General features: G+C 39.3%; 2 protein-coding genes across 2 annotated transcripts in view; one reads left to right on the forward strand and one right to left on the reverse strand.

The window, feature by feature from the left end:
* The window catches only part of RRAS2 (RAS related 2), a 74,930-nt gene extending 47,806 nt beyond the window's left edge, over nt 1–27,124 (reverse strand). The window contains exon 1 of the mRNA XM_045557582.1: nt 26,707–27,124. Coding sequence (XP_045413538.1) covers nt 26,707–26,814 — 108 coding nt within the window. The 5' untranslated portion in view covers nt 26,815–27,124. The remainder of the gene's footprint in view (nt 1–26,706) is intronic.
* LOC123642468 (transcriptional enhancer factor TEF-4-like) lies at nt 15,410–16,929 on the forward strand. The gene is given in 4 exon segments (XM_045557581.1): nt 15,410–15,434; nt 15,437–15,959; nt 15,961–16,256; nt 16,259–16,929. Coding segments are annotated over 4 exon segments (1,344 nt in total). The 3' UTR covers nt 16,759–16,929.
* Nucleotides 27,125–27,756: the final 632 nt, after the last annotated feature.

A 27,756-nucleotide genomic window follows, 5' to 3' on the forward strand; every position in this document is an offset into this window, starting at 1 on the left:
AAGATAAAAGAATTATTTGCATCATCAGCGAATTTTTAAAAATATATACAATTATGATATATCTATACTATAACAGATGGGTATTTTTTTACTATTAAATTACTAATTTGGGTAAAACATTTTTGGAAAGCAGCTGCACGTGTGCACATGCACACACTAGATTATTCTGCCTCCTATATCAAAGAAAACTAACTGGCTCGAACTCCCATCAAGTTCTTCCTTGTTTCTAAAAACTCTCCTGCATCCATAAACACCCCCATATAAATATTCTTTCCACCATAATGTGGGTTAAAAAAGAAAAGTATCACTATTCCTCCCCAGCTTTTACACTTCAGTTTGTGCTCTAGATCTGATCTCCTCCAACCTTCTCAAAGATCCTTGACATCAACTGTTGCTTCTCTAGTATCTTTCCTATTCTACTAGCTTTTTCCTCAGCAGAAAACAAGACACTTTCTTTTTCTAAAAACACATGCACCACCACCACCCTACCCTACCCCTGGCTCTTTCCTTCCTTCTTTCCCCTCAGTCAACAATTTTCTTCACCTCCCATTCAATATAGTCTGGCTTCTAGTCCCATCATTCCACTAATACAGCTCTCTCTGTAACCTATTCATTGCTGAATTCAACCTTAGAATTTTCACCATCAGATTACTTCCCAATATAAGACATGCGACCCTGCTGAACACTCAAAGCCATTCTTCAAACTGTCTTCAGTTTCTTTTCTGTAATACCCAGAAAGACAGAAAATTTTTAGAGAGTAACTTCTCTACTCCAAACAACAAAGAAAAAACTTCAGCTTCACCTCCACCCACACCAGGGAAGTCTAGAGTAGGGAGCCTAGAATTCCACACTCAGCTGTAAAGAGGCACCCCAACAACCCCTACTGCAATGGTGTCAGAGAAGGCCCAGTAGGGAACCTGAACTTTCATCCTTACCAGCCAACAACTCTCCCAGCAGTGTCAATGGAGATCACACAGGAACCTGGACTTCTATCCCCACTGGGCAGTTGTTTCCCAGCTCTTGAGTTTCAATGAAGGGAGAGCAGGGAATATAGAAATCTACCTCCTCCTCACACTAACAAGGCAGCACCTTCCTTTCTCCTGCCAGAGCAGTATCAAAAATGCCAGCTGAAACAGTTTCAATAAGATCTATAACCTCAGAACAAAATATGAAAATGTGTAGGTTTCAACAAAAAAATACAAGAACCAGAAAGATCTCAAACTGAATGACAAAAAGGCAATCAGCAGACGCCAACATTGAGATGACAAAGATATCAGAATTATCTGAGAACAATATTAATGCAGTCTGGATAAAACTGATTCAACAAATACAAGCATGCTTGAAACAAATGAAAAAATAGAAAGCCTCAGTAAAAAACAAAAAGTCTCTGCAAAGAAATAGGTCATTTAATAGGAAATGTCTGATTTCGAATCAAAAGTTTAGTTTATTGTATCTCAAACAAGAAGCAGTACAATTAACCAAAGTATGTGCCTAAACTATGGACACGGTTTTGCCATGTTAACACTAGCTTGCTTACGCCAGCAGCAAAGAAGCCTCAAGAGCAAGTGGCAATGAAATCGAGAAAGGCGTTGTCCACAGCTTGCTGAGATTGAATATTTTTCCTTGAAAGAAGTGGTCCAAAGCCTGGAAGAAGTGGTAGTCAGTTGGTGCAAGGTCTGGTGAATACAGTGGATGACAAGAGAGTCATCCAAGTCCAGCTGCTGTAGTTTGAGCAGCTTTGTTTGTGTCACCTGTGGTCTTGCAAGAGGCTTGGCCTATCTCTATCCACCAATCTCAGCTGCTTAATCACAAGCATCCTCATCATTTCGTCCAGCTGGCTGTGGTGGACATCCCCTATAATTGACTGACCAGGTTTCATGAAGCTGTAGGGGATAATACCAGCACTGGACCACCAAACAGACACCATTAGCTTGTTTTGATGAGTTCAGTTTTGGACTGTGTTTCAGCACATCATCTTTATCTAACCATGGTGCCGAATGTTTGCAATTGTCAAAAAGAATCCATTTTTCATCACACATAACAATACGGTGTAGAAATGGTTAGCCTTTATGTTGTGACAGCAAAAAAAGGCAAGCTTTGAGACAATTTCTCTTCTGACACTCATTTAATTCATGCGGTACCCACATACCAGTTTCTTTACCTTGCCCGTTTGTTTCAAATGGTCCAATATTGTTGGAATAGTAATGTCAAACCTTGCTGCTAATTCACGCATAGGTTGAGATGGATTCGCTTCTACTAGAGCCTTCAGCTCATCATTATCCACCTTGGTCTCAAATGGTCCAATATTGTTGGAATAGTAATGTCAAACCTTGCTGCTAATTCACGCATAGGTTGAGATGGATTCGCTTCTACTAGAGCCTTCAGCTCATCATTATCCACCTTGGTCTCAGTTCACCCACATGGCTCATTTTCAAGATTAAAATCACCAAAATGGAACTTCCTAAACCATCAACCTACTGTGTGTTCATTAGTCACATCCTTCCCAAACACTCCGTTGATATTTCGAGATGTCTGTGTGCTGCATTTGTTCCACTACAGAACTCATATTCAAAAATAACACGAATTTTTGCCTTATCCATAGTTTCACAAAAATTGCTCTAAAAAATTTTTTTGAAAGATAATCACAAGCCAAAACATGCGTTTGAAAAAATGAGGATGTACCTTCACAATTTAAAAAAAAAAAGTGTCAAAATGAAATGTCAAGAGATATTAACTGTCAAACTTAGCACTTAAGGAAATAGGATATTTCATACTTACTAACCTAAGAGAAATATAAAGAACCAAATGGGAACTTAAAACTGAAAAATACAACCACCAAAATAAAGAGTTCAGTGGATGGCCTTAACAACAAAATGGAGAGGACAGAAGAAAAGAAGCAACACACTGGAAAGCAGAACAATAGAAACCATTCAATCTGGAAAAGATGACAAAAATGCACTGGAAAAAAGAAAAAACAAGTAAACAGAGCCTCAAGAGAACCAGTGGGACTATTAAAAAAGATCTAGCTTTCATGTTTTCAGAGGATCTCAGTGAGAGGCCAAAAAAAATGAGAATTAAAAAAGTACATGAAGAGGCCGGGCATGGTGGCTCACGGCCTGTAATCCTAGCCCTCTGGGAGGCCAAGGCGGATGGATCGCTCGAGGTCAGGAGTTTGAGACCAGCCTGAGCGAGATCCCGTCTCTACTAAAAATAGAAAAAAATTATCTGGCCAACTAAAAAAATATATATAGAAAAAACTTAGCCGGGCATGGTGGCGCATGCCTGTAGTCCCAGCTACTCGGGAGGCTGAGGCAGTAGGATCGCTTGAGCCCAGGAGTTTGAGGTTGCTGTGAGCTAGGCTGACGCCATGGCACTCACTCTAGCCTGGGCAACAAAGTGAGACTCTGTCTCAAAAAAAAAAAAAAAAAAGTACATGAAGAAATAATAGTTGAAAACTCCCCATATTTGGCAAGACATAAACCTACACACAGTCAAGAAGCCAAGCCATAACACTGCGTCTGCAGGGTTTGAAAAGAAAAAAAAACAAAACCTAAATGAACCCCAAAGAGGAATCCACACCAAGACATATCATAATTAAATTTCTGAAAACTAAAGACAAAAAAATCTTAAAAGCAGCCAGAGAAAAACACCTATAGGGTAAAAACGGCAGACTTCTCATCAGAAACCATGGAGATCAGAAGTGGCGCAGCATTTTTCACATGCTGATCAAAAAGAACTACCATAGCCTCCTGCCATCTGTAGTTTCACTTTCCATGGTTTGTTACCCTTGGTCAACTGAGGTCCGAAAACATTAAATGGAAAATTTCAGAAATAAACAAGTTGTAAATTGCACACCATTCTGAGTAGGGTGATAAAATCTCAAGCCATCCCATCACTTAGTCCAGCATATTCACACTATATATGCTGCCATTAGTCATCAACATCATCAGTTCCTGACAGCCAACCATCAACATCATTATGGCTCAATGATCCAACATCATCCAAATCAGGTGACTGTGATAAGTCAGAAGGTCAATCAATAGTAGCCCAATGCTACATCACAATGCCTACCTCATTTACCTCACTCATTTACCTCATCACTCATTTACCTCATCACAAGAAGGACAAGTACAATAGATTTTGCGTGAGGCAGAGACTACATTCAGATAACTTCTATTATATTTTTATAATTGTTCTATTGTATTAGTTATTATTGTTAATCTCTTACTGTACCTAATTTATAAATTAAACTTTATCATAGGTATGTATGCATAGGAAAAAGCAATACATATAAGGTTCAGTACTATCCACAGTTTTAGGCATCCACTGGGGGTCCTGGAACATACCCCTATAGATAAGGAAAGACTACTGTGTTAATTCTGAATCCTACATCCAGTAAAAAAAAAACATATTATTATGGAATGAAAGAGAAATCAAGACGTTCTCAAATAAGAGAACCTAAGAATTTGTTGCCAGAGGACTCAACCTAAAAGAATGGCTAAACTAAGGTCTTTAAACGATAAAACAAGGAACTTCAAACATCAGGAAGAAAAATACAACAAGGCTAGCAAAAATAGAGATAAATACAATAAGCTTTTCTTCTCTTGAATTTTCTATAGTATGCTTGACAGTTGAAACAAAAATTATAATACTATCTGATGTGGTCCCAAATGTATACAGAGAGAATATTTAAAAGTTATATTATAAATGCAGAAGGGTAAAGGAACATGAAGGAAGGTAAGGTTTCCATACTTCACTCAGACTGGTAAAATGACAATACCAGTAGACTGTAATAAATTATACATAAACAATGTCATACCTAGAACACCCACAAAAAAGCTAAAACCTACAAAGTAATAAGTACTATTACCATCCCCCTTTTACTGATGAGGAAATTAAGGTTCAGAGTTGCATAAGGATGTAGATACTAATACATACACTTTGAGTATCCCTTATCCAAAATGCTTGAGACTGGAAGTATTTCAGATTTCACGTTTTTTCAGTTGCGGGAATATTTGCATTTACATACCTGCAGTATCTTGGGGAAGGGACCCAAGTCTAAACATGAGATTCATTTATGGATCATAAACACTTTTGCAGGGACTGAGGCCCTAGGCCCCCTAAAAGTTCACTGAAAAAAAATCACTAGCATGAAGCACTTTTATTAATAGGAGAAAGGGGCATACAAATTTATTTAACTTGTATACGTGGGAGCCCTCAAAATGAAAACTCAACCTCCCAATTGACTCAGAAGTTTATAAAGAATGGGGGCTTGGATTGTGGCAAAACAGGTTTTAGTGGCAAGACAGGTTATGGAAGGGAGAAAGGAAGAAAATGGCTAGCAAAGGGGTCTTGGTATGTAAATAAAACTTTATAGGTAGCAGCCCTCAGAGAGAATAGATAGTAAATATTTCTTCTCAGTCCTTCAAAAGTAACAGACTCTCAGTTAATCTTTTGTAGCTCGGTTAAGGAAAGACCTGGCTGCATTAATGGAGATTCTCTACAGATACAAATTTCCCCCCACAAAAGACAGCTTTGGGGCTCACACCTGTAATCCCAGCACTCTTGACACCATGAGTTCAAGACCAGCCAGGGCAACATAGGTAGACCCTCTACAAAAAATTTTTTTTAAAAAATTAGCCAGGCATGGTTGTGCCTGCCTACACTCCTAGCTACCCGGGATGCTGAGGCCAGAGGATCCCTTGAGCCCAATGACACCATCACACTCCAGCCCAGGCAAAAGAGTGAGATCCTGCCTCAAAAAAAAAAAAAAGAAACAAAGAAAGAAAAGAACAGCAATATATTGCAGGGTTTGTACCATAAATAGAATTAAAATTAGGACAACATAAACATAAAGTACAGGAGGGGGAAAATGGAAGTATATTGTTGCAGGGTTTTACATTATATGGGAAGGAGATTATTTGAAGATAGACTAATAAGTGACCTATGTTTGCACCACTGCACTCCAGCCAGGGCAACACAGCGAGACCCATTCGCAAAAAATAAAATAAAATTTACCAGAGGCCATTGGTTTGGACTGAGGTCTTGCACTAGGCCCAACAGTTCAAACCAAAATGAAAGTTATTCATGCTGAATGGTGCTCCCACTGCCAAGCAAAATCAAGTCATTTATCTGACTTTCCTAGAAATCAGAAGAGTAAGAGATAATAGTCAAATCCCCAAACAGGCCAGTTTTTGTAGGCAAGATAAGGAAGTCCCCTCTGCTTTAACCATTCCAAAGACAAGAAAAAGACTGATCTGGTTTTTGTTCTGTTTCTGCTTTCTTCAGCCCTTTTCTGCCCCAAGAGCCAATCTTCTTTGCTTAGTTCAGAACAGTCACTCTGTTTTATAAAATGAGGCATTGATCGATTCTGGGATCAAAAATAAAAATTAGATCTTTAAACTAAATTTATTGTAAATTTGTCTTTTGGCACCTCTAATTGAAATTTAACATTTCCTTCAACAAAGTACTGTAGCAGTACTTTTGATTATCACTAAATCAGATATTCTCATATAATAGTTGTTACAGATAAGTCAGAATAGCATTTACACTCAGTGAGTTACAAAGGAAGAATTTTGTTTCTAATTATTTTGATAATCAGTATTTAAATGTATTGGCTTCCTTTATAATCACACATATTTTTTTTTTTTTGAGACAGAGTCTTGCTTTGTTGCCTGGGCTACAGTGAGTGCCTGGCATCAGCCTAGCTCACAGCAACCTCAAACTCCTGGGCTTAAGCGATCCTACTGCCTCAGCCTCCCGAGTAGCTGGGACTACAGGCATGTGCCACCATGCCCGGCTAATTTTTTCGATATATATTTTTAGTTGGCCAGATCATTTCTTTCTATTTTTAGTAGAGACGGGGTCTTGCTCTTGCTCAGGCTGGTCTCGAACTCCTGACCTCGAGTGATCCACCCGCCTCGGCCTCCCAGAGTGCTAGGATTACAGGTGTGAGCCACCACACCCAGCCAACACACATATCTAAAAACAGTATTCTGAGAAATCCACAGGTTTTACCAAACTGTCAAGAGTCCTTTGCACAAAAAAAGTTAAGAACCTCTGCATGTGGAAGTTTCCAAATTTTGTCTATCACAAAGTCTTAATGGACCACAGATTCTACTTGTCACTGGAATGAGAAGAACAGCTCTGCTTTTGAGAAGACACCAGAGAAAAAATACCTATAAAATAAAACCATGCCAGAGGCAAAATACTTATTCAAATTCTCAGAAATCAATACCAGAAGAACCCAGCCCTTAAAGCACAGTGGGAATCTATTCAAAATCAAAAGACCCAATTTGCACCATGAGTTAATTCCTAGGTAATCCCCCAAAAAGAAGATAATCCAAATCTCTAAACTCAAGAACAAGCACATTTATTTTACCTTCCCCAACCTTTCACCTCTTACATACCCTACGCACTTCCTTTTAAGCTTACACTATAACCTGTAAATTGAAATATTCCCTTAAATCACGTTTTTAAGAATTTATTTATTGGGGAAATTAGCAATATTTAAATGTATATCTTGTTCTTGTTGGAAGAACAGAGGACTCCTTTTATCTCTCTTATCCACCTCTCCAAAAAGCCGAAGTACCCCAAATAAAGACAAAAAAACCCATCATTTTTCTAATCCCATTATCACCCAAACTTGGAAATAAGATTCCTTCCTTCCATTAACAAAACCACCAAAAGGGTGGTAGCATCCTTAATATTTCTAAAATAATCCCACCCCTCCCTCAAAAAAGTCAACTCTTAATGAAAATGTTCTCAGTCCAAAAGTAATCAATTTTATGAATGAGTAAATCTCATGAGAGCAAAGAAAGGCAAAAGCATATAGCATAGAGCACAGGTCTAGTATAGGATACTCTACATTTTCTTTTAATCTTTATTCACACTGACTTAAAACCACATTATGTGTACATTCATTTTTTACACCTACAGTGTTAAGAATTTGGTGCTGGGAAAAGTTAAAGGCATCATTTCTTCATACAGGAAATTTATGGCAAAATTAATCATCATTTCCTGTAACCACCAAGATGAAATCAGATACTATGCTCTGGAGAAATCTTCAGAAACCATGTACAGTAATTTTAAAAGCAAATCACAACACACACACTTATACACACACATTCACATAAAACAGTTTTACCCAAACACTCTTAAGAACTTTTTACTGTAATAAGAATTGTACTCAAGTTGTTTGAGTAGACAAGGACAAAAAAAAGTTTCCCACCCTGAAGGAAAACCCCTGAAGAACACACTTGTGTCTTGTCAACCAATTCAAGATACCTTTAATACCAAATGAATGGCTGAAAGTTTCCATTTGACTACATATTTATTGAAGTCAATTCAGAGTACATTATCTGTTCTTAACTATAAAATATCTCAGATGTTATGAAGAAAAAATATAAAGAATATGCATACTCACCTGCCAACTTAGGAAATAAAACATGACTAATATGATTGAAGACTCTTGTATGGCTCTTGATAATCATATTCCCCTCTCTCCTCCCCCAACCCCAAGAGGTAATCAATACACTGACTTTAGTATTTGTTATTCTCAAGCATGTATACAACACCGATGTCTGTAGAATGAATAACTCAGTCTTCCTAAGCTACATTTTAGAGAGAGGATACTGTCGCAAATATTTGGTTCCTTACTAGCTTTTATCAGTAGACAACATTAGTAGTTTCAGTAGAAACACATCAAGTCATCAAATGTGCGTTTTGTTAAACCTCACTTACTCTTCCCTCTCCTCCTCCTCCTCCCAGTGTTCTTCCCAGACTCATACTGATAACTTAGTCACATACAGAGAATTTCATTCAAATAAGAATATCACTGTTTTCAGCTCCTCTCTTTAAGTGTTGGCATTTTTGTTCAAATTTAACATTAATAAGTAGGGAAAACTAGGTTAAATCCCAGCTTCACTGTTTGCTATAGGACTTTGAGCAAATCCCTCCTCCCCAGCCTCCATTTCTCCTCATATGTGGAATGAAAATAATGATCATGACAATGCCATGTTGCCTTTCAATCATAAAGGTTTGTTACTGTCATAAAATGAAATCATGTATCCAAAAACTAAAGAATTACACAAATGTAAAACATCACAAAAGTAAATGCTAGTTATTATAAAAATCTTAAGGAAGAATTACTTAAAAAGTTAAAATGTGCCCAAATTAACTTCTTATAACTCATTAAGTAACCTAATGCTTTTACTGTACAACTCAAAATAACAATGTTGAAATAACACTTCATGCTTTCAGTCTGTTTATAATGAAATACAGTCATGCGCAAATAATGATCTTTAGGTCAAGGACAGACTGAATAAATGAACAGTGGTCCCAAAAAGTTATAATGGAGCTGAAAAATTTCTATCAACTAGTGACATCTTGACCCTGACCCTGTGTAGACGTATGCATGTGTGTGTTTATGCATTAGTTTTTAACAAAAAATTTTTTAAATAAAAATAATTTTAAAAATAGAAAAAAGCATACAGAATAAGGATATAAAGAAAGAAAATATTTTTGTACAGCTGTACAATGTGCTTTAAGCTAAGAGTTATTACAAAATGAAGTCAAGAAGTTAAAAAAATTAAAAAGTTTATAAGGCAAAAAAGTTACAGTAGGCTATGGTTAATTTATTGCTGAAGAAAAATATTGTTTTATAAATTTAACATAGCCTAAGTGTACAGTGTTTTTAAAGTCTACAGTAGTGTACAGTAACATCCTAGGGCTAGGCCTTCACATTCACTCACCACTCACTCACTGACTCACCCAGAGCAACTTCCAGTCCTGCAAGTTCCATTTGTGGTAAGTGCCCCACACAGGGGTTACCATTTTTTATCTTTTATACCTTTTTTTTTTTACCTGTCTCTTCTATGTTTCAATATATGTTTAGATACACAAATACCATTGTGTTACAATGACCTAAAGTATTCAGCACAGTAACATGCTGTATAGGTTTGTAGCCTAGGAGCAATAGGCTATACCACCTAGTCTGGGTGTGTAGTAGGCTATACCATCTGGGTTTGTGTAAGTACACTCTACAGTGTTTGCAGAGTGACGAAATTGCCTAACACATTTCTCGGAACGGATCTCCATCATTAAGTGACACATGACTATAACTAACGTCTACAAATAAATAATTTGTTCTAAATTCTACCATGAATCAAGATTCTCACTTCTTTAGAAATTATGTTAAGAAACTTTGTGAAACCCCTCCCAAGGAAATTATAAATAAATCATGTTTTTAAAGGTAATAACCATTATTAGACTAAATTTTTTCTTCTTCTCTTTGTTTTAAGCAGTTCAGAAAATTGCAATGAATGATAAGACTTATTTATTAATAGACTATTGTGAGAATGAGTCTCCTACCCCAACCCCCATCCCACCAAAAGAAACCAATACCACTTTACCTTCCACCTTAGGAAAAGGCATTATCTACATCGAAGGGACATGTCTCCAGTGAAAGTAAGGACATTTCTACTATAAGCCTAAGCAATGAGACATTTATATATTGTACAGAAAGAAGAATGAAGACAGGTTTTTTAAAACCTTAAAGGGGAAAAACAGGACAAACTAGACATAACAATTTAACTTTTTAAAACTCATAAACTCATTTGCCATAGGACTTTAGAACCTGAAAGTTCCTTAGATATAATCTATTTTAGCCTCTTCATTTTAAAGATGAAGAAACTAAGGCCAAGAAAGTATAGGTCCTCTTACTGAATAAAAAAAACATACTAACTGGGGGCTTTTCCTTCTAAAGAAGAGTATGTAATACAAGTGTTCTTTGAGGACATTAAAAAAAAAAACTCATGTCCCCAAATGCAAACTGGAAGCAGCAAGTGTAACAAGGAAACATGGAAGGGAATGCAGGTGGGAAGGAGATAAGATGAGCAAAGAGAAACAGACAAAGTAACTCCAAAGGATAAAAAATAACTAGGTTATGGCCGGGCTAGGTGGCTCACGTTTGTAATCCCTAGCACTCTGGTTAGCTGAGGCAGGAGGATTGCTTGAGCCCAGGAGTTTGAGGTTGCTGTGAGCTAGGCTGACACCACAGCACTCTAGCCCGGGCAACAGAGTGAGACTGACTCAAAACAAAAAAAAAAAAAAAAAAAACTAGGTTATTAACCTGGTCTCAACATCTCTAACCCACAAAATATTCATTGATCAGAAAGGGAAGAGAGTAATCAGTGGTTAAGTGATCAGATTTCATATCATCAGTAGCGAGAAACAGATAATATGTGCCTCTTCAATATGATGTACTAGCAGCAGTCCCCAACCTTTTTGGCACCAGGGACCAGTTTCACGGAAGACAATTTTTCCACAGGTCGGGGTGGGAGTGGGGGGAGGTGGAGCTCAGGCAGTGATGCATGCGCAGCCTGGTTCCTAAGTGGCCAGGGGACAGTACCAGGCTGTGGCCCAGGGGTTGGGGACTGCAGTACTAGAAGACACAATATCCCTTCTGTGATATTTGTGCCAAAAATACACAATTTGATTCTAATCACAAGAAAACATCAGACTAACCCAAATTGTGGGTTATTTTACAAATAACCTTAAGACTAAGAAGACATGACAAATAAATGCAACAAGCAATCCTAGACTGAATCCTGGACCAGAAAATTTTTTTTTCTTTTGCTATAAAGGACATTAGGGAACAATTGGTAAAATCTGAGTAATATAAGTTAGATAATAGTATTGTAATTTCCTAATTTTAACAACTATACTAAGGTTATACAAAAGACTCTTCTTTAGAAAATAAACACTGACAGAATTCTGCAACTTATTCTCAAAAGGTTTAGGGGGAAAAAATGCGCAGGATACCATGGGAGCCAATGGGAGAGGCACCTAGCCCAGTCTGGATATTCCCTCAGAAGAGGCTTCTTGGAGATGAAATCTGAGCCACAGCTAGAAAGATAACTAAGAATTCATCAGGTAAAAGGGCATACTGGGACCCTATAAATATGTATGCATATGTATATTATGTATCAATAAAAATTAAAAATAAAATGAAAATGTTTTAAAAAGGCATGCTTGGTAAAGGATATAGCTCCAGAAGAGTGATGGATGTACATTTCACACAGATTGTGACTAAGTTTGATCAGATTGTGTTTCTTCAAACGTAAGAGCTTAAATAGACTGCCTAAGAGTAGGAATTTCAAATAGATACGGGGCAGGTGAGGCAATGGAATTCTGGAGGTGGGAGCCAGTCTGGGGGCCGACCCAGGGGAAAGAGTAGTAGCCAGAGTAGCATTTGTAGAAGTGATAGGAAATGGATCACAGGGAGGCAGGAGGAGGGTGCACAAAGCCAAGGAATGTTTTTAACAAAACTTCACTTCCTATTCAATCCCAGCTCTCCTAATTTCAATTTAAAAGAGAAATGCTTCATGAACCTAACCACCCACTAAAAAGAAAGAAAACTTACATAATGACTTGCTTAGCAAGGCAGCTTGTTAAATAAAATTTGATTTGGGCAAGGTAGTACAGTGTAGTCCTTAGGAGCTTCTTAATCAGAAAATGTGAATTCAAGTCAAATCTCAGTCATTATTATGGATCTTCAGTAACTTATTTAAGCCTCGTTTTCCATAGCTGTAACATAGAAATAATAAAGTAATTGTAAAGATTAAATAAAGCAATGCTTGTAAAGCTTTTAGTATGGTGCCTGATGCACAGAAATGCTCAATATATATTAGTCATTATTAATTCAAAGTATCCTAATGGGTACCTACTCCTAATTTTAAAAAAAACTTGAAAAGAAACCTTAGTATTATAATCAGTTACTGCATAGGATAGGAAAACGAACTGAAGTCCAACCAACCAACTACCTTATCAAAAATGCAAACCAACGTCTACCTACACAGTTTCTATACAAGCTATATAAACACGATATTATGGCTTTTTATTTTGTAATTCTACCAAAACTTAATACAAACTCAAGGTTAAAATTAAGAAATTAGAAGATGCCAGTTTCATTATCCAGATACCAGCTACTTTTTGGGGGGATAGCATTAATGTTTGGTGGCCTTTTCAATGTTAATAATCACTTAACTTGTCTCGTATAAACATTTCACAACTACAACTTTAACTCTAAACCAAAAAGTATACATACAACAAGGCTTAAATCTATTACACATAATTCATTTGGGCATCGTTCTAAGTAAATAGCTATTGATAGGTGTAAAATGAAAAGTCATTAATTACTAGGATTCATTTTAAGTAATAAAGTACAGAATATTACAAGAAGTTCTGTTTTTTAAAAAAAAAGGAATGTGGGGTATTTTGTGACAGGCCAGTAGGACAGCTGGAACAAAGCTGTTGGAGCAACAGCTGTGCACCATGTACTGTTCATCTTAAACCACAAACTAAAGTAACCCATGTCAGACAACTTCATTCGACTAATCAGCTCAGCCAATGGCTTCTTCCCTGCAGCTCTCTGCTACAGAAAAATATACACTAAATCCATAGTTTGCAATGATTTGAGAAAGGAGGAAAAAATAAACACAATAGTCTGTGTCTCTAAATAAAAAATTAAAAACTGAAAATCACAATCTGATAGTTTAAAGACAAAGTTTTCCACACTGTTTTCACATCTAAAATTATGATCATAGAAACTCTCTGGCTTCCTAATGGTAAGGAAATAACCAAGACTGAAACTTAAATGAAGCAAGAATTATGAATATGCAACCTTACCATTCCTACTCCATTCTTAGCTTTCAATTGAATGAAAAGTGCTTTATCATAAAACACCGTTGCGGTTACCAGAAATTTTTAACAGTAAGTCACTTGATAATAAAAAAGTAGTTCATTTAAACCAAGTTGTCATGGAAATTCCATGCTAATATCTGAATATAATTCATGTAGTCTGCAAGCATCATTAAATTATCAGAGACATATACCACTGTTTTACATCTTATTTCCATTTTTTAATCCAAAAACCCACAAACTCCTCTCTAACCTTAAATTCACTCCTTTCTCAGTTTCAGCAAGATCCATGCCTACGTGCGCTTGTGCACAAGCATATCACACGCCTAAGGCAAATTTCCCTACCTCATTTAGCTGACACATTTTAATTTCAGAGGCAAAAGGGACAAAATTACAAATGTAATAGTCACACATCTTTTTCACATGATTTCTGAAACTTAAATGTTAATTCTATCACAAATCTTCTTTTGCAGTTTGACTACTTGCTTACTATTCTTCTCCTTTTCAGCTAACAAACTGCTCACGATTAATCTCAACTTCATATCATCATTTAACTAAAAACAAAGATTAGGAGAAAATTCACCAGGAAATAAGACAAAAATAATAACTTTTAAGACCTTACTCTGAGACTGTTTTACATTTCCGGAATCAGAATTTCCAGAGAGAAATTAAAAGAGGACTAAAATTAAAGACTATTTTGGATAAAACTGAATGCTATGGATCAACTGCTCAAACTTCTAAAATTCAACATCCAAATGTGCATATGCCACACATAATCTTTTTAATTACAGAGAAACTATGAAATCCAAAATGAAAGCCAGTTTGTTTTCTTCAGTAACTAGCCACTATGGACCCACAATGGATACAACTCATGTTTCCTAAGTCCTCTTTTTTCTCAGCTATTTCCTATGTCTGGTTTAAGACCTAATATTAGCAATTAATACATATTAACAAATATTTTGCTGTGTGCTTTGTTCTATGTAACAAAGCTATTCCTGCTCTATTAATTCTCAAAATCTGAATGTGAAGAATAAATGTACAAACAAATACAACTAAGGGGCACAGATTCAGGCAAAGCATCCCAGATTTATAAAGTCCTCTACTAAAATACTTGTTTATATTCTAGAGCTTATAGGGCTTAAAATAATGTCAAGGTGAACCAGACACAGAATCACTGTCTAGTTCAAAACCATCATTTGAGAAAACACACAAACACAAATATCGCCCCAGCCTCTTCCTTGCCTCAGTGCAGAAAGCCAGGTTGTGACAGATTTAAAAACATGAAAACTATGCCTTTTAACCATCTCTAATTCTATAAAACTATACCTCTCAGCCAAAAGCCCAGATTTGACTGAATATCTTAGAGGATTTAATAAAATTTAGTATTTGTTGAAATCCTGCTACTGATACTCTCCAAGAAACTGAAGCTCCCGTGTATCAACTCACCCTTCAGCATCAAAACAGAATGTAAATCTTAGTACTCCAAGGCAATTCTGACACATGACCAGTTCTTTACTTTCAATACCAAGAACAGCTAAGAAGAACAACTCTTCATGGATAAACAAAAAGAAAATATATATATTCATCCACACAAAGAAAAAACACGCCCCTGGAAAAAGCTATTTCATTAAACAGTATCAAGCTTTAGAAAAATACCAGTTTTGTAGCCTTAAGAAAAGACAAAACGGTTCTTCGCTATGAGGCCCAGATGGGGGAACCCCGGGTTGGGGCCCCCCGGACGATGGCAGCGGCTGGACAGGCAGTGAAGAGGGCAGTGAGGAGGGTACCGGCGGCAGCGAAGGGGCTGGAGGAGATGGGGGCCCGGATGCAGAGGGTGTCTGGAGCCCAGACACTGAGCAGAGTTTCCAGGAGGCCCTGGCCATCTACCCACCCTGCGGCCGCCGGAAAATCATCCCGTCCGATGAAGGCAAGATGTATGGTCGGAATGAACTGATTGCCCGCTACATCAAGCTGAGAACAGGGAAGACCCAAACTCGCAAACAGGTCTCTAATCACATCCAGGTTTTGACCCGAAGGAAATCAAGGGAAATCCAGTCCAAGCTGAAGGCCCTGAATGTGGACCAGGTTTCCAAGGACAAGGCTTTCCAGACCATGGCTACCATGTCCTCGGCGCAGCTCATCTCTGCACCTTCCCTGCAGACCAAACTGGGTCCTGCTGGTCCTCAGGCCTCTGAGCTTTTCCAGTTTTGGTCAGGGGGCTCTGGACCCCCCTGGAATGTTCCAGATGTGAAGCCATTCTCAGACACCGTTCTCCTTGTCACTGACTCCCCCAGCTACTGACCTCCCACGGTACGAGCCCCCCCAAGCTCTCTCACCCCAGCCCCCACCTGCCCCATCACCCCCAGCCTGGCAGGCTCGAGCCCTGGGCACTGCCCGGTTGCAGCTGGTGGAGTTCTCGGCCTTCGTGGAACCGCCAGATGCGGCTGACTCTTACCAGAGGCACCTGTTTGTACACATCAGCCAGCACTGCCCCAGCCCCAGTGCACCCCCGCTGGAGAGTGTGGACGTCCGGCAGATCTATGACAAATTCCCCGAGAAAAGGGTGGTCTTCGAGAGCTGTATGATCGTGGGCCCCCACACGCCTTTTTCCTGGTCAAGTTCTGGGCAGACCTGAACTGGGGCCCAAGTGGTGAGGAGGCAGGCGCTGGTGGTGGCGGCAGCAGCGGTGGCTTCTACGGAGTGAGCAGCCAGTATGAGAGCCTGGAGCACATGACCCTCACCTGTTCCTCCAAGGTCTGCTCCTTTGGCAAGCAGGTGGTGAAGGTGGAGACGGAGCAGGCCCAGCTGGAGGACGGGAGATTCGTGTACCGCCTACTGCCCTCGCCCATGTGCGAGTACTTGGTGAATTTCTTGCACAAGTTGCGGCAGCTGCCTGAGCGATACATGATGAATAGCGTCCTTGAGAACTTCACCATCCTCCAGGTGGTGACAAACAGAGACACCCAGGAATTGCTGCTGTGCACCGCCTACGTCTTCGAGGTCTCCACCAGTGAGCGCAGAGCCCAGCACCACATATATCCCCTGGTCAGGGACTGAAGGGGGACCCCAAAACTGGGTTGCCCCCAGAACACTCTCCTCCCAGGAAGGGCCCTCCAGCTCTCCTCATGCTACTTATTTAGGGAGGGGGGCTGTGATTTAAAGGGGCTGACCTCAGAGGCCTAAGCAATAGGGGACCCCAAAACTTGGTTGGTGAGCTGAACAGGCTGGGACTGACAAAGAACAGACTCTGATAGTGGGACCTCACAGGGGGTGTCTGAAAGGACAGATCACTCCGGAGCATCAGGGATTGAGGACAGGAGTGAGACAACTCCCAGGTACACTTCTCAGCCTCTGACAGGGCCCCTCCCCGCCCTGGATGTTTCCAAGGGCCTTAGTTACACAGTGGCTTGTCTCCCTTCCTGTTTTCCAGGTGCCCCTGCCCCTAAATTTCTGCCTCTCCCTACCACCCCTTGTATCACAAACATTAACACTTTTTGTGCAGGAGCAGAGCCAGGTGGGCCCTGGAAATATTTTTAATATAATGAGATATTTATAAGGGTTATGACTTTATCTCAGCTGCACAAGCAATGGGGTGAGGCTTTGTAATCTCATCCCTCTCCTTCTCAGTGAGCCATGAGCTAGACTGTGTTTCCTTCTCCCAACCCCAAAGGGTGTTGGTTTGTGTTCTGACAGAGGATAAAGCTATTTTACCAAAAAAAAAAAAGACAAAAGAACACTGCCATTGTTTAATATCAGACTGAGAAATCAAGGTCATTAAATCTGCTTTGGAGACTAATTACATGAGATACCCAGAAAATTTCATCCATGACGCATAATGGAAATTCGACAAATCTTCCTAGAATGGAAAGGATCTTATCCTTTTCACTGATTAACTTAAAACCATATGGTATGACGATTACAGAGAATCCATGAACAAATAATAGCTATTTCAGAAGATAGCTGAAAAAATAAATGCAAAAATGGAGAAGAAAGTCTTCTCAGACATGAGAGTATTTCATCATTTCCCTGGAAAAACTAGTGAATAGAAAAAAACTTCTAGTCATATCCTAATAAATGTTTCCATTTCCAACAATAAGAGAACGCTGCAAACTTACAACTAGAAAAGTTAATTCTGCAGAATAGAAACTTGAGACCACTCAGATAAAGACAGATAAAGCAGCACTTCCACTGTTTTAATACAAAAATGTTGGGACCCAATAATTTTATACCCAGCAAAACCATCATTTATCATGCAAAAGTAAATATAATCTTAGATATCTTTTCAGGAAAAAGTACTTAAAAGTGTTCTTTAAATCACAATTCATTTCTCCATCTGAAAATGGGGAAAAGGAAAAAAGTCACAATTCAAAATAAAAACTAGCTGTACAACATGGTGACTACAGTTAGTAACAATATATTGTATTCTTGAAAAATGCTAACAGTGGGTATTAAGTATTCTCACCACAAAAGTAACTATGTGACATAATGCATATGTTAGCTATAGTCATTCCACAATGTACATATACTTCAAAACGTCATGTTGTACATGATATAGTTTCACCTGCCAATTTAAGAATAAAATTTTAAAAATAAAAAATTAAAACTAGCTGTTGATAAGGATTGCTTATAAGCACTGAAACCAGGTAGAATGATAGAAATGGCAGATAAAGCAATAACTTTCAACAACATTATTACAACAAAATAAAATGCAAAAGATAAAAAAAAACTTTTAAAAATACTGCTATCTCACACCCTTTTGGTTGTTTTAAATAAGGACAATAAATTTATGAAAAGGGAAAGTAGAAACAGAGCAAACAAAACTGCTAAACTCCCCATTTTCCATAACTGGGAATAAAACACTATTATTCTGATTATCTAATTAAGTATGTTTAATGTAAATAATTTTAAGGTAAATCCCAGTAGAAAAGAGAATTTACTTTCCAAAAACTACCACAGAATACAGAAAAAAACAAAATACATCTACATAGCAAAAGACACACTTGTTTCAAAGGGAGGAAGTTATTATGCTTAAGATTTGAGCTCATGGCCAAAACCTGTAGTGCCCTAACCTAAATTTATCAACCTTTCTCTCCCAAGACATCTGGCTCCAAAACTAAGAAGAGATTTTCTCTTTAAATGGAAAGTTGGTCCCTTTTATGCCTCTAGGAGGTTCCTTTAGGCTTAATTTCATTCAAAGCCAAGCTAAGGTGATTATAAAGATCAGTCTTATTAGCATTACTGAGTAAAACTAACTCTGCTAATTATCACTACCTAAAACAATACCAAAGATGTTAACTTGGATCACATGGGCACATGGTGTTAGCCAGGTTTCTCCCTGTAAAGTTATTATCTCCCCTTGATAATTAATAAATATGTTAACATCCAGCTACTCTCAAACTTTCACCCACTAGTTTTAACATCCATTCATGATTCTAATGTAAATCGATTGTTACGACTGCCAAAAGATGACTTTCTAATTCTATCCTTTCCTCTATGTTCATTCATTAGTACCAGAATTCTACATTAAGAACTTCTCCCCATGCAAGAACTGATAGTTAATGTAAGCTGAGGGGGGTGGGGGATGGAGAACTTCTCCCTAATCATTTATTTATCTATCCTAGATCCTTACTTTATTTACGGGCAATTATTGTCTTACTTATTTCAATGATTTGTCCCAGAGTTAGCCAATGGTAGTTCTTCCAGGTAGGCTCCTGTGTCTCTTTGACATATCCCCATTATTTTGTTTTCTGAGTATTTCCTTATTTTATGACACCACGACATGCTCCAAACTCATCTTGCATTTTTTCCTGCCCCCATCTGGAATCAGCCATTTCTCTAAGGTTCCTTCTAGTAAAAAATGGTATTTAGGGAGTCCACTTGCTCAAGGCTTCTTGGGTGTGGCTCTGGGTAAAAAAAAAAAAAAGAAAGAAAGAAAAGGGGAAACAATATTTAGAAACCTAGATCTGGAACTAGGTGATCTCATTGCTAAAGGGGTGTCAATTGGCCCTTTCAGTAGACAGAACTGGAAAAAAAGATGTATAGATGTGTGCATGTGTACCTACTATACACATCTGTTTATCTATATACTTTTAAAACCATGAGTTTATACCAATATCTTTAATTCCACTCAAACATCAGAGTTCATTCTAACATTTGCCTTTTCTAAGTTTACAACTCCCTTTTCCAACAGTGAGAAACTAGCTCCCATTTTCCACAATATGTTTATTTGCTTAATTCTAATATAGAAAACTGCTTCAAAATTGCAAACCCATGCCTCTGTGACAAAAACAAGAAACAAAACAAAAAAAAAAAACTCTACTAGTAACTAGCATTCAATGTTTGTTTCGAGTTCTTTTTGTCTTTATCTGAGAGCATAGTTCAAATACTGGGTTCAAAAGTTACCTAAAGCAGATTTTTTTCACCCCCTCAGTGTAGTTGTGTTTTTCATTTGAAATAAGGTTTAGTTCATTTGTTTCTGTTTGTATTCCACTTTAAGGAGGAGGTGGGTTTTTTCCTTTACCACTTGGTTTTATTAGTGTGTTTGCTGTTTATATACTCTGTGGAAAACATTAACATAGTTCCAAAAGTCAGACAGGTATCCTCAGAAGGGTCACTGCCCCCATTCCCTCTATTCCTTCCACCTTATTCCTAACTAGCCTTTCTAGGTAATCAATCAATCTCATCAATCTTTATTTTTCTTATTTTTTTTTTGTCCTAGGGAGCAAATACATATATATTTTCTTATGTCTCTTTCTTTCTTACAAAAAGATAGATACTTCTGCACTTTACTTTTTTCACATAACAATATATACTACAAAGCACTCCCCATCAGTTCTTCAACCCCTTTCTCCTTTTTAACAGCTGCATAATGCACCATTGAGTTCTCCTCTTGTGTAGGTTGCTTCTAATTGTTATAATTATAAACAATGCTGCAACCTTGTGCATGTGTATTTTCATACTGTTGGAAGTGTATCTTCAGGGTAAATTCCTAGATTTGGGATTGTTGAGTCAAAGGGTAAGCACAAAGATAGTCAAATCAACATCCACGGTATATCTCCTAATATTAATGTACTGCACTAAGAACATATCATTTCAGTGTTATTCTTGCCCCCTGCAAAAAATGCATGACCTACATCTAATCATGAAAAAACATCAAACTCTAATTGAGGGAACTCTACAAATAACTAGTTTGTACTCTTTAAAAATGTCTATGTCATAAACTACAGAGACTAAAGAACTGTTCCAACTAAAGACATGAAAACAATGAATTGTATAACGTGAGATTTTCACCTGCTATAAAGGGCATTATTGGGACAACTGGCAAAATCCAAAAAAATTCTACAGATCAGACAATAGTAATATATCAATGTTAATTTCTGGGTTTGGTTATTACACAATGTTTATATAATACCCTTGGTTTTAGGAAATAAAGAGGTATTCAAGGATAAGGGGAGCATTATGTCTTCAATTTACACTCAAATGATTTAAAAAAATCTACAAAGATATTGGCGAGAATAAATATGGTAAAATGTTAGCATTTGGGAAATCTGGATAAAGTTTTTTTAAAAAACAACATCAGATGTCATTTTGACACTTACATTCACATTTCTAGTGCTGAACATTTACTTACATGTATAATGAGCTTTCTCCTAAAAAAAAACCATCGTATGAGTTGACAGTAAGGTAGATAGTAATATTAAACTACTAATATATACCAACAATAAATTGTCTATAATATTTTAAGTTATGGTTTAACGCTATGTAACTAATAAAGAATCACATGGCTTTTATAAAACAATTTATAAGACATCAAGGAACTGAGTCTAATTATGTCCCCAGTAACACCATTTTAGACAGTTTATATTTCTCTGCATCTTTGAGACACATTTGCCTTTGCAAAACAGAAATAAATCAAAGCCCTACCAAGGACACTAGTTTAAACTAAGTTTCAATCCAAACACACTCAGCAGCTCTACTCAAAGTAATTCAAGATCATGGTCTTTCAGGAAGATTCAATGACTATTAAAACTCCACGTTTCATACAGGCAGAGTGAAAATCTTTTTACTCATTATCACTTTTCCTGAAAGAAAGGCACAGTAAAACTAATACCCTAAAGATCATTCTTCCCCACCCCCTCCAAAAAAGGAATAAATATTCACATGGCATCAAAAAATCTGCTTCAATTTTGACACCAATCTTAATTTGAAAAAGAAACCTTTAAAAAGTTAAAAATACTGCTTTAAGAAAGTCTCTTTCTCCATCCTTCCCCCAATTTAAAGTTACCACTTTATTTTCCTAACTGAATTAAACAAACTATTTTCATTTCAAAGCTTCAGAAAGACCATGACCGTTCAGCAATACAGATGAATTAAAATCCCATCCCAGTAAGTAGTAGCCTGCAATCTACCAAGGGAAAACACCATTCTTGACCTATACAACGTAAGTGTCCCCATTAAACTCCTATAACTTCCCCATCCCCAAACAGACAGACACAAATACACACACACACACACACACACACACACACACAGGACAGAACACAGAAGGACGTTAAGTCAAGAAAACCCAGGTTAGAATTTACTCCTGTTTCTCCAATGACAAAGGTATAAGAAAAACGATCTTCCCCAAGTGTCTCAAAATTTTACCTAGGAATTTGCCTGCAGGACCATTTCAACTGTTACTCAAACAAGGAAATCTCTACTACATACCACCTTTTGGATAGGTGTCTTATTTTTCAGTGCTAACAATTCATTTGTAAATTAATGTGAAACAATAATCAATGCTGACAATTCATTTGTAAAGTAATGTAAAATGATAATTTGCACATTAAAAATAAGTCTAAACGTTACAGTTTAAGTAACTTCTAATTAAAGGAAGAGTCTTCAAGATGTACCAATGAAACAGCAATTCAGGAATTTAAACTCACTACCTTCACAAGTGGATCCATTAACTATTAACACAAATTTCTTGCAATCTCTTCTCAGATCTCTGTCCCAGGAAAAAGCATTCAGCAAAAGACAAACTCTAGGTAAAAGGCAATGTTTGAGTCAGGTCCAGGCTAATTAACAGATTTTAAGACTGACTAAAAAATTCAAGCTGTGAGCAATCAGCTATCCCCTACCTAGCTCAAAATCTAACAAACTGCTGAATAAAAAGTTAAGATGCTAAAAAAACAGAAACTAGCAATTTTCTCTTTAAATTTGTAAAACATGTATGATCTCTTCTCAGAGATGCTAGACAAAGCATTAACCCAAAAACCCAATGATTACTCCATTATTTCTTAAAATCAACTCTGAACTGATAAGAAGTTTCCCCCAGCTCAAAATGTAACCAACGCTCATCACCTAAATACCACACAGAAGTGAGGTGGGGAGTATGGGTGGGAGGGAGGAGTAGAGAGTGGTGAAGATTTAAAATAAGAGAACAGATTACATGTCAAGGAAAAAAATGAATAAACTACAAATTTTGTTTTGGAGGAACACCTAGATACAGAAGTAACAGCAGCAAATAAAACCAGATAACAATCATTATTACTTACTCTGTAGACGGCACTATATTGAATGATTTGCACGCATTATTTTACTTACTCCAAAAACTGTAAGGGTGCTATTACTGTTTTCCCTTCTCAAATGGGGAAATGGAGGCTTAGAGAAGCTAAGACACTTGACCAAAGACACACAGCTAGTTAAATAAATTAGAAGGAATCCTAGAATTTCAAAGGTGCAGAGATCTGTTCAACCAACCCCAACATTATATGAAGAAACTGAAGTCATGAAGAGATTAACAGAGATATCCAGAGTCACCTAAATAAAGGAGACCTAGCTCCCCAGGTATCCAAATGTCTCACCCATCCCATCCATTTGTACAAAGTTAAAATCATTTCCTAATTAGAGTTTATTTATCATTTAGGTGTTCTATTTACCAATAGAACTTTACATATTTTTTTTAAAAAACTATGAGCAACAGAAACAAAGAGATCATGCATTTTTAACAACACAATACTTCATGTTGTTATCATTGATTTTTATGACCTGTTTTATTCAATTTTAAAGAGGAAAAGGTACTCAATTTATTAACTTAATTTCCTAATTTTGCAGGTTTTCACATGTAGAGAAGGTAACAACTAAATCTAAGGTCAAAGAAAAGGCTAAAGGCATTGTTTTTAAATTCTCCATTCCCAAATTTGTTTATGTTATTTCTTCTGCTCGAGATTACATAACAGAAAAATATATACCGAAAGGTGTAAAAACAGTGTGGTATTTCAGGAGCCTTAAAAAATAAATAAAACCATTTTGTGCCATCCTAATCTCCTACAAAGAGAACTGACTTCTGCTTGTTAAAATGATCTGTCTCCTCTCCCACCAGTTACTACTGCCTGACAATTACAATGGAATGAATTTTAACTTCCCAGGAGTCAGACAATAAATAGCAACTCTATAACTGTAGATGATAAACAGTCACTTTAGCTCCATAAACTAAAATTAATGTAATAATAATGTATGCAGCTTTACTATGTACTGTGCTAGACACTGTTCTACACCCTTGACATACATTAACTCAATTTTCACAGCTGTATATGGTACATTGTATTAATATTTCCCCAGTTTATAGATGGAGGAAACTGAGGCACAGAGAGTTTAAGTAATTTGCCTAAGATTACATACCCAGCAAATAGCAGAACTGAGACTTCATCCAGGTGGTCTGGTTCCTGCCTCTCCAGAAAGTCTCCTCAACTTCAAAGCCTATGTTCCTCCCTTTTAATGGCTGCAAGTCACCTGTCAATCCCACTTTCCTCCTTGCCTGTCTCCTCTCTCTGAGCTACAAAGACTCCCCCATACTCACTTATGACATTTCTATTCTCCCCACCACCAAGCCTACACAGGGCTTTTGTCAATCCTCACATTAACTTTTCCAAATCTGAATTCCCTTTGCACTTAAGCATGCTACAGAACTGTACACGTACATACTGATAATAGCTACCATTAACTGAGCACATACTAATTGCTAGATACAATGCTACAATCTTTCTCATAACCTAAAAGTTATAAAGAACATATAAGACCCATTTTCTTGATGAGAAAATTGAGGCTCAGAGGGGCTGAATACTTTGGCAATGTTCTCACAGTCAATAAATGACAGAACAAAAGACACATGCACTCAACCTGTATGACTCAAACCTCAGACTCATTATATATACATCTTTCTCAAGAATACCTGCTTCCTTTACTTCTTTGATATCATCTAAAGCATCTAGGTACTATATACCATTTGTAAGGGAGCTATTTCTTTAACAAATGAATTCTAGAAAATCATAAGAAGATAGCAATTACTGTTACCATAACGGCTTCTAATACTATTTCCCAAAAACAAAAAGTTCCAGCACCTTAGTTAAATAATTAACTTACGGATGCAAATACATTCAGATGGCCCCTCCCTCAAAAAACCTTAAATATTTGTGGCTTAAATCTTTTAGGTAACACTATGAATACCGGAACCCAGGATTGTTCTCCCACTAACTCAACTGCCCCCCTCACCTCACGCTAACCATCAGACTAGTCCCAGAAGAAAGGGTTAGCTATAAATTGTTTTGCTTTGCCATCAGTTAAAGTCTGTCCACCTTAGAGAAATAACAGACAGCATCTCTGCTGCTGCACCCTGGTAAACTTAAACTAATCTCACCTCTATGATTTGTTTTTTAACCCGCTAATGAGCATACTGTAAATGCTCACAACATAAATATCCTCTCTTCCTGGATACAAAGGTTTCAGCAGTAGCTTTTAATGCCATGGAATATTACAGCAGCAATTACTGCTCATTTACTCAATGTGAAAGGTGACAATCACATGTTACAATACTCCGTATTTTAAAGTCACTATAAAGCTTCAGTGAAATGAAATAAAGCTATTCAAGTATCCCAATTAATGACAAATGGATGAAATGGAAGCCAGAATAATATTTCACCATCAGCCCTCTTGACATAGTAAAAATATCTTTGTTAACCTGTTATAACGGGGTACCTCCGTTCTCTTCCAGCATGTGCCACACCTTCTAGGTTGACAAAAGCAGAGAGATATCTGTGCTTTCGTTTTAAAAATCCCCTAAAAATATCACTCAAACGTCTCACCAAGATCAAATTCTAAGAATGAAGAATTCCACCTCCTTTTTCTTCTTTACCACAACCCCTGACTTTGGCCAGTAGCAACCAGAGAGGGTTGGGGGTGGGGGAGAGGGTGGTTAGAACACAGAACGCTCGGCGCGACTCGGTCATCTGCCAGGCTGGCCCATCCCAAACTTCACCTTGGCACGGCGAGAAGCAGGAAGGAAGGCACCAGGAATTCCGAGGAAATGCTCTCACCCCTACGAGGGAACATTTTTAACTTCCTCGAAGCCACCATTTCCCTGGGGCATTATCACACACTCTCACCCGGACATACTACCCCAGAGATCACTTAGAAGAAAAGCACAAACACACACAAAGACATACACACTGCTCGAAGCGGGCAGCTCCGGCTCAGGCGGCGCGCAGAGCCGGTAGAGCACGCGGAGCCGCGGCCAAGCTGCCCCCACGATCGCACCGACGGTGCAGGAGGCGGCCGAAGGCTGGGGAAAGGCAGCGCGCCGGGCTCCAGCCCGGCACCCCACGCCCCAGCCCTCGGGGCAGGAAGCCTGGCTCCGCGGCGCTGCCTCTCCCAGAGGGCTCCGGCCTCGGCCAGAGCGATAAGGTGGATCGGCGCTCCCACCCTGCCAGCTCCGCCCTCCCGACCACATTCCTGAGAAGCCCGACTCCCGGGGCGCCGAGCAGGCAGGAGCGCGGCGCCGCGGCCGCAGGGCAAGAGCGCAGAGTCGGCCCCGCGCCCGCCCGCCCGCCCCCGGCCGCAGCCCCTGCCCGGGCCCCGGCCCGCGCGGCGCCTTCGGGGCGGGGTCGCGGCGGCCGCCCCGCCACAGGTAGCGCGAGCCCCCGCCCGCCGCCGCCCCGGCGCCCCCGGCAGGCCCGCTTCAGGCACCTGGATGAACTGGATGGTGAGCGCCGACTTGCCCACGCCGCCGCCGCCGACCACCACGAGCCGGTACTTCTCCTGGCCGGAGCCGTCCCGCCAGCCGGCCGCGGCCATGGGGACGTCGCCGAGCCCAGCCCGGCCGCGCCGAGCCGCCGCCGCCCGCCCTAGGCCCGGCTCCGGGGACGTGTGCGGTCGGCGGACTACGGGCGAGCGGCCGGGCGGGGGTCCCGGGCGCCGGGGACTGCGGGGAGGACCGGTCCTCGCGACGGCTTGGCGCCGGGAGCTGGCAGGGTCCCGCCCGAGGCACGGAGAAGCGGGGTGACCGCAGCGGCCAGGGGCGGCAGCGGCCGGGGGGCGCGCTCCTCTACGCGTCTCCGCAGCGCCTGCCGAACGCAGCCTCCAGCGCCGCTACAAATGGCCGTCTGGGGGCCGGGCTGCCAGACCGAGGTGCTGCATATGCATGAGGGGGCGGGGCGGGGCGGGGCCGCGCCCGCCTGGGGCCGAGGTTCGGGAGTTGACCCAGGCTTCAGACCCCCGCTGACGTGTCGCCGATCCCCTGCCAGTGAATGTGTGCGTGAAAGAGTGTGGGTGTCAAGGGGAAGTGGGAAGGAGACAGTAAGACAGTGTGACCATAATTGTGTATGTCAGGGATTGCGTGAATGAAAAATACAGTATGTGACGACGTGTGAAAAATAGAGCTGTTGGCATATTAACTCAATTTGTAGGAGAGTAAATATCCTGTTTTAAGAGTACAGATGGTGACCATACTTGTGTGAAAAGCAGTATGTGACAGTGATTGAGGAATAGAACTGTGTCACAGTAATTGAGTGTGTGATGGGCAAGGGGTGGTGACAGTGCCTGAGGAATGGGACAATGCCTGAGTGTGGGGAATAAGTCACAATGATTGAGCTTGCATGGGCACGAGGGGATGTGACAGATTTTGTATCTGTCCGTATTGCATATGAGGAGTGTGAGTGTGAGTGCGAGAGATTAGTTTGTATTTACTGATATAGTGCATAACAGGCACTGTGCTTAATGCTAGAGATGCTTTGATGC

Source organism: Lemur catta, chromosome 7, assembly GCF_020740605.2.
Source record: "Lemur catta isolate mLemCat1 chromosome 7, mLemCat1.pri, whole genome shotgun sequence".
Classification (NCBI taxonomy): Eukaryota; Metazoa; Chordata; class Mammalia; order Primates; family Lemuridae; genus Lemur; species Lemur catta.